The sequence below is a fragment of the Exophiala bonariae genome, assembly GCF_035927105.1.
Source record: "Exophiala bonariae strain CCFEE 5792 chromosome Unknown scaffold_85, whole genome shotgun sequence".
NCBI lineage: Eukaryota > Fungi > Ascomycota > Eurotiomycetes > Chaetothyriales > Herpotrichiellaceae > Exophiala > Exophiala bonariae.
The window spans coordinates 1-8,363 of NW_027042560.1; the positions used below are offsets into that span (position 1 = coordinate 1).

General features: G+C 49.8%; 2 protein-coding genes across 2 annotated transcripts; both read right to left on the reverse strand.

Annotated features, from left to right (window-relative positions):
• Positions 1–5,025: 5,025 nt before the first annotated feature.
• On the reverse strand, positions 5,026–5,989 carry LTR84_012815 (uncharacterized protein; the record flags this gene model as incomplete). Its single annotated transcript, XM_064856329.1, has 3 exons — positions 5,026–5,648; positions 5,709–5,921; positions 5,977–5,989. 3 exons carry the CDS (start codon positions 5,987–5,989, stop codon positions 5,026–5,028), a joined length of 849 nt encoding a protein of 282 aa, XP_064699729.1.
• Positions 5,990–6,477: 488 nt separating this feature from the next.
• On the reverse strand, positions 6,478–8,037 carry LTR84_012816 (uncharacterized protein; the record flags this gene model as incomplete). The annotated part of the gene is made up of 2 exons (XM_064856330.1): positions 6,478–6,808; positions 6,866–8,037. The coding sequence occupies 2 exons, from the start codon at positions 8,035–8,037 to the stop codon at positions 6,478–6,480; spliced, it is 1,503 nt and encodes a 500-aa protein (XP_064699730.1).
• Positions 8,038–8,363: the final 326 nt, after the last annotated feature.

The window sequence follows — 8,363 nt, forward strand, 5'->3', positions numbered from 1 at the left end:
AATTTTTTGATTGGCCCGCGCCAGTCACCGCCTATAGCGGCCAATAGGGTCTGAGTCACTGAGACAATTACCCAATAACCGAGGTGATCCACGGATCTAAGGTGGAGGGTTATGGTAGAAGAAGCTATGGTCAAGAGGTGGAAGGAGAGGAAGAACGCTCGGGGAAAAGCCAAGGTGAAAGGGCATGATCCGGTTTATTACGATGGAATTTACTAATGCAAATGCTTTGAAGACTTGGTCGCTCTTGTATGTGAGACTATCTCCTAGATGTCAGCTGCGGAAGTCCTGCTCACTTTTCCGGGCACGTGTACCCCACATAAAGCTTCCGCGGTTCCGGGGGCAATTTGCCGTTACTTCCGCCTAAGCAGCCCGGTGGTTCTTGCCGAATACTGGCACAAAGGGGGCTGCCCCCCGTAGCTAGGAAGGCCGAACTTAAACCTGAATACCTTTCCCTTGTGCAATACCTTGCTACTATCCTAAATCTCAACTCTCTTATCATTCGAAACTCACCGCGAAATTTCATCCTCATACGTGATGATCGCATCCTCAGTATGCTCAGGCGCCATTTGAATACTGTGATGAGTCCTCCCGGCCAGGACGGCCCCTGTTAACGTTAACGTTTGTGGTTTATCATCAGGGGCTACGGCATTGTAACACCCACTGTTTCAACCCCTGAGGGGTAAGCCATTCTGAGCTGTGGCGGTGCAATCCTGAGCACGGCTTGGCGAGCCCTGGGGCGCGCCTGAGTAGCGCGAGCACAGCCCGGAGCATGTGCAGGTATTGCAGGGTGTTATTCAAGGATTTCATGCTGGCACTGTCAAAGCTCGCCGAATCCATCTGATCTGGCAGCTCGATATGCTCGGTAAGTAGCGTCCAAATGAACAAGGTCACGCAATCACGTACCGAGCCGAGGACGAAGTGAATGAAGAAAACCTTACCAGAACCCTCCCCATAGGGAGAGCCATTGGCCTGATTAGAGAAGCGCTTCTCAAGACAGACAAGACAAAGATGTCGAAGTGATAGGAATAAACACACCTCGCACAGGATATGTGGTGCGCTGTAAGGATGAACAATCAGCGGCGACGGCAAAAACACACACGGAATGGCTGCAGGAACTCGGCAACAACACCAAATACGCGACGAAGAGGCGGAGTCAATCGAATCATGCTATCACTACCAACACCACCCATATATCAGCTTCAATGCCTCACCGGTCGAGAGGCTGGTCAATAGCTGTTGCCTGTGCGGCGGCCGTTACGGCGACCACCGTCGAGAGTCGATAGGCTCGCTTGAGACCAGGGCAGAAGAGAAGTTGATGTGGCTGCCGGATTGAAGAGCCTTCCTGTTCGAGCTCCCCCGCAGTTACCAGAACGCAACGCTTCTCGAATAGTAATCCTACTAATCCTATTTTGTGGGCCTCCTATAATCTAGAGTGTCCTATTGTTTCCACTATTCTTGTAGACTAATAAGCCTAGACGTCGACACGCTAATCACAAGCTGGGCAATGTCGACAGTTTGGACAAGTGATGTGGAAGTTCAAATGAAGAAGAGACTTTAAAAGGAAGGCTCTCCTCTCTTGATGCTACAAGATAGCATCACTACTTCTTCAGGTGGCGCGTGGAAGACGACTCGCTCCCAATCTCGTCCTCATCCCACGACTTCGGGATGACAGTTGTGACAATTGTCTTCTTGATCCCTCCGAATTGGTTTTGGTTTAGATTGTCTATCAATTCCTTGTGACCACCATAGCTGTCTGAAATAGTGGCGCTAATATGTGCTGCATTACCAGCCGTTGCACATGGTGCATCACCACGTGGAATCAAGTTCGTCTGGGCAATGAAGGATTGTCACTCACATGGTATGGCAATCCTCTACGTGGAGCTTTGACTCAAGCTTTCAAGATGTCTTTGTCGGCTCCACAACTTCAAAATGCTGGGAGTTGCATTCGTGCCACCATAGTCTGGCGTTATGCCATTTTCCAAGTAAGTCCTGACAGCGCCGTCGGAATCGAGACCAGTCGGCGTTGTGAGGATCCGCGCGCTCGACGAAAGACCTCAATGATTTACCAATTCGTGTCCGTTGAATAACTCGAGGACTAACCTCCCTCAAAGCCTCGAGTCTCGAGAGCGAACGAATGGCTCTTGCTAGCTCTGTTGGCTCAATGCGACGCTTGGTCGGTAGTCTTCGTTCCAGCTTGCAGCGAAGCCCATAGACTGCCAAACGTCAGATTGTGGGTCATCTAAACAGACCAGAATCGTAGCAGGTTTTGAAGGGGAGTTCTATGAGTAACCAGGGCTCAGTACTATCCGGGCTTGAACTGACCATAAGTTTCCGTGGCTATCAGCGGACTACTACGTCGGGCAGCTCGGCGCGCTCTCTCGCTGAGGGTGATTGCTGTGCTTGCCTGCCTTGTACCGATTGGTGTTTTTGGGCACGAGCGGGTATTTGCCTATTATCCGTCAGACAGTGAACGAGCGGAGGATGCACGCTTACAATTTCGCGGGCACCAATGTCCATGGCCGACACCTGCCCTTGTGTTTTCTGCTCCCGGCTGAGAAATTTCAAGGCTAGACAGTGCTACCTTCGCACAATGTTTCCCCCGTCGACGACGACGCTCCACTTCCATCCAATGGAGTCGAGTGGCGGACCCTATCTGCAACAGTGTAGATAGCCAACTGACCTTCGGTTCAGAGCAATGCCACAGTGCAGCACAGTCGGCTCGGATATCCAGAATATGAGTCCACTGCGGGAGGCAGGTCCTGTTCAGAACACCATCCAGAGTGTCGCAATCAACGATCTGCAGGTGTGTGCTGGGCATGATCTCTTCCAAGCTTTCCGAACCAGAGTCACCCATGCCCAACAACCTCTCTGCATCAAACCGTACGTAAAGCCATGCAAGCAAGACAAACTGACGCGCAATTTCCGATGCCCTGACCTCAAGTAACAAAGCTGGCTCGCGTCTAGCGGGATTGGCCAAACGGACGTAGGCATATACCCCAGCTGCATATTCTTGGCCGGATACCACGATGTTATCGACGCGATTTAGCAGGTGCCAGGCCAGAAGTCCTCTTACTCGTCCTTTGACACGAAAGCTTCCATATTCTGGGCGTTCGACAATATAGTGACTATTGACGAGGGGAACGTGGCTTTCTGTATCGGCATGTGATAATATTCGACGTCGCGATGACGTACAAAATTCGTCATCTGAAACCTCGAGATTATGCATTGAACTCTGGATTGTGTAAACTCAGCCCCAACAGTTCCCCCAAACTCTGTCCTCTGTCGAGGGTTGTCGCAGATCTATAGACTGCAGAGACTGTATCGGATGCTATCCCGTACACAGCTAGTGTTTCCACATCTATCTTCTGATGTATGGTGGTGTTCAGGCGACAGACAACTGCGATTGCTTTTCAGCCTTCTGAAGGCTTCATGGAGAGCATTCGGCCGGTTGCATCCTTAGTCATCGCTTCCAAGGTTTCACTTTGATCCTGTTCTAGCGGTAAACCGAGATATTTTGATGGAGGGTCGTGATGGGCGGACCTTCATGAGGCTCAATGCTCTTTCGAGAGAACAACACAAAGGGAGGATGTGGAGTGAGGGTCCTGGATTTGTGCACGCGGTGCCTGATACAGTGCTCGTAAATTTGACCGTGCGTTTTTGGACAAACTGAACCATCAACGCTTAGGAAATGCAACTCTGACTTGAAGATAACACATGTTTGGATTGAGTTGTGTTGGAAGTTAGATGGCGTTGCGCAGCCACCATGGCGGAGAAGTTTTGCCACTTATCACCGCCTTTATCTGAACCACGAGGCAAATCACGTGTCTGTCTGAATAGGATCAACCAAAGTACTGATACTTGCCTTTCATTCCCAGAACAACCTCATACGCGGCATGTCATCGCCGCAGCACTAGGCGCTGGTCTTTCCATTGGGCAGGGCAGCCGTTGTCACACGACTCTCGAAAGTGACACTTCCTGTACGTTCCACGGATGGGCGCTTGCAGCAACTTACCGGCTAGAGCATCGTGTGTTGGCTTTAGTGTTACTAGATATAATATGGAGGACTGGACGTACAATGTAATCATCGCCACGCATTGTCACCATAATGAGTCCCTCAGAAACTAGAAAACGTCGCGACCATCGGAAGCCGTCAAAGGCTTTTCTGCGACCATCGCACCACGGTAGCGCATCGCATCTACCGAGCCCAAATTCTCTTGTCAAATGGACGTTGGAAGAGTCTTGTTAGGATCGATCATACCGGACGCTACACGAAGCACTAGACTACATAATAAGACTCCGTGGGATGTTCTTGCCCCAACCTAGTCCCCCTCCTATTCTACCACGTTGTACCACACATTTACCGGCTAGGCGCCCTCAGCAAGGCCATTTCGACCATGCGAACGTGGCTTTCGCAGCAGGTGATCCCGCGTCTTTCGGACAGTCACCTGCTCCAAGGAACGGAAATCGAAGGGCTCAAACAGGGCATTCCGTGAGAAAACGGCGCTTTCGACCAGAGTTCGTTCTGTAATCCAGGCATTCATAGCGCAAAGAAGCGCTAATGGTTCTACTTACCCCAATCGTGAGTGGGTCCAATGCAGACAGTTTCCATATATGCATTTGCTGAGGCCCAAGCAGCCAATGCGAGATAGCGGCTGTTAGTATTCCTAACTCTGCGGACCATATCACCGTTTGGCAGTTGATTAGTCAAGAGTGGTACGCAAACCGTGCAAATTGGAGACGATATCTCCCTTTCCTAAATGTTCGACAAATTGAGGTCGTGCGGGTATGCGGAAACGATTCAGTGATATGTCGATTTGCAGCAGGCTAACCTTGACGTATCTCGATCGCGGGACCCTCACGTCCCAGAAAGTATCATGATTCCAAAACCATACAACTTTGTCTTCCAGTGGATCGGCACCATCCCGTGTTATCACATGATTCTTCTACCCGTGTTGTGTTCACAGTGAACAACGAATGCATTCTAAATGTTCCAATCCCGCTAGTGACACCAGCTGTCACACTGGACTAGTCAGCATCTAGGCTGATCTCTTTACCAATGTCAAGTATTCTACCATATGCCCTTCTTGGGGTGCCGATCAGATCATAGGCTAGTGCACCAATGACACACATGAAAGTGGCCAAAAACTGCCAGAGAACCATGAGCAAGTCCCCAAGACCCCAAGGCAAGAGGAACTTGATCCATTCACTCGTCTGGTACAGATCGTTTTGTGACTGGATGTAATATTGCTCGTGTTGGATGCTGCCGTCCGAGCTGGACGTTGCGAGATTGGGAGATGGAGATGGAGGAGAGGCAAGAACGCTGAACTTGTTGTGAGTTGGGATGGCGGTCGACTTCTTCTTGGCATTAAGGGGGCTGATGATGACCACTTTCTTCCTGCCTTTGTTGGGAGTGGTGTCTACTCGTTCAAATTCCGGTAAAATTGTTGTATTTGCGATGTCATCAAGGTTGTTGCCCTTCAAGTGGTCGGGGTCATAAACGGTGCTTGATTCTGAGCCAAGCAACGTCGAGCCTTTGACAAGCTGCAGAACTGTGACCAAGTTGACGGGTGCATTGTAAAATGGAACAAGCCAGATCTTGAAATTCTGATGAATGGAGACGTAAAGCAGTAGCTTCTCTTCGTCGAACGCTGGTCTCCTGTCAGCCGGTATTACTCTGAAAGATCAGGTGCCTGGGGTTCAAGACTTACCCACACTATCGACCGAAACATCAATCTGAGGGCTGAGGATCTTGTACCAACGATAGATCTGGGCGATAAGCCACCTCGACCATGTACTACTGCCTGTCCGGCAGAATGGATGAGTGAATGAAGCCGTGGATGTGAAGTATGACTCAATAGTATCTCGTTGGGTATCTGGTGATGCTGTGCATAAAGCTCGGATGATGTCTGGAATCTCCGCCACTGTCGCAGTGTGTCAGCCTCCTGGTCCTTGACCGGTTCAAGAGCTTGGTATTACCTGGATCATCCATGATGAGAACACGGTAAAATGGATGCCTCTCTCTCTGTATGTCTCCTGTCAGAAAACGGCCCTGGTGCCTTCTCTAAGCGAGGCTCCGGCGAATGGGCAGATGTCAAGAAAGTGTATGGTTCAACTTGTTGAACGGGGTCCGAGTCTCAATATTGGGATTTTGGTACTAAATGGGGAGGAATATGAACTTTCTGTAGCGGCTCGCGTCTGTGCAACCGTGCCTTCCTCATGTTTGGGCATTCGAGGTTATGGAAAGAGCAACACCTAAAGGTAAAACTTCATCCACGAGTCAAGATGACGTCACTTTATTTATTCTTTTCACATGTGGTTTTAGAGAAGCCGCGAGAGCCGCCCGTCATCTCTATAAAGTTCGATTCCAGATGCTTGTAGGGAACACACGGGAGTAGTGTGTGCCCAAATACAGTATGATGAGGAGCTATCATTAGAATGGTGGGCGCACGCTGAGAGAGCTCCGGCTATCAGATATGCTCAGTCGAGGTAGCTGCTCTCATAACCAAGCCCATTCCGTAGCCGATCCTCCTTTTCCACGATCTTCCGAGGCAAGTTCTTCCCAATACCGAAGAAAACAAACAAAAACCATTTCCACCGGAACGGGTTGATCAAAGTGATGAATACAAACCAATATATCAGCTCCGAGTACGTAAAGAAGTCGAATGCATCAGTCGGGGCCAACGACTTGACAGTGCTGGTGAAATTCACCCATCGTTTCATCCACCGTGGCCGGGGAGTTGTCAATGGATCGACGAGGAACATTAACAGCATCCGAGTGTATATTCCTATGTGATACGATCCCACGGTTCTGCAAGCACGGTTAGTTCTAGATCTCCGAAAAATAGTATTTCCATGAGAGACTTACCCGATTGCTGCAACGTATGTTGAATTGATTGCACAGATGGAAGGCGCATTGGGTGGAAAACATTGCACAAACCAACGTGGAGGCAGGAAACCATCCTGGAAGGCCTCATCTGGTAGGAATTCCAGACTTGGCCTCTTGTAACCCGTTGCCAGGATGATCATATCACCTTCAATGAGCCGGTGTCGTCCAACTCCACCTTTTGGAACTCCTTGGGCTCGATGGTTGAAACAAATCCCATTCTCACGAACTTCTTCGATATCTCCACGAAGCCAAGATGCTTTTCCTGCCCGTATTTGATTGAAGATCTCGGAGTTGACCATGGGTGTTTCGGTGAAAAGACCTTTGCCGGGAGGTGCGATGTCTTTCAAGTCGCGATAAAATAGAAGCCGGATCAGATTCTCTGGAATCCATGAGAGGAATGTCTCTTGCCCGAATATGTTGAAAGCAAGGAGCGTATCAATAAAGGCGTTCCTCGGAATTATCCATTTCTCCGAACGAGCAAGGACGCTGATCTTAGAAGCCCCGGTCTGAACTGCCCACTCCAGAGCCTCGACTGCGCTCGCTCCTCCTCCAATGATGACAATCTGCTTTCCCGAAGCATCTTTGTTATCGAGATCCGAAGAGTGAAAGATCTCTCCATTGAAAGCCTCTTGACCAGGTAGGCCTACCATTTTCGGAGCGCCACAAGTCCCTATGGCTGGTATGATGCCATCGAAGCGGCCTTGGAAGGAGTCATTGACGATCCAACGCCCCAGCTCGTCCTTGTAAATCTTCTCCACTCGGGTGTTGAATTTCGTCTTCTCTGCAAGATCATAGCGTTGCCACACCTGCCGAACTTGGTCAACTATCTGGTTTTGTTTCGGATAGCCACCTTCCCATTTGATCGATGGATGAAATCTGTACATGAGACTATGAATCTGAAGGCCGGAAGTGGAATTGACTCGGGACCAGATACCGCCCACACATGACTCGTCTCCGGCCTCGAATAACGTGACATCAAATCCATGGCCAACACAATGAGCAGCTGCGGAGACACCCGTCAGACCTGCACCAATAATGGCGATCTTAGGACGACGTAAGCGTATTCCAGGTGCTGGTGGTGTGGGCGAGAAAACTTTGCCCAGGAACCACTGGAGCAAATTGTAAAGCCAAAGGATCGGAGTGAATGCCATCTTCGCAGGTGAGTGATATCGCACTCGGGAGGATTTCATTTGAAGGAGGACAGGCAATATAAATATGTGCCTCATGGACTAAAACGTCATTATGCAGGCACTACAGTCTCAGTTTGCTCCGGAAAGATCCGCTGCATCAAGAGTCCCCTCTTCAGTCAACTCACAAGAGCCGCGCGGACATTATTAGTTGGTTACGAATCTCGATGAAAATGTTTGGTACCACCCCCATAATTATTTAAACTTGAAGGTGCGCTGCACCTTCTGAGAGCCTCCCTTTGAAGTACCGTGATGGCATGATGAGAATATCGTATGGGGTTCTTCTCACT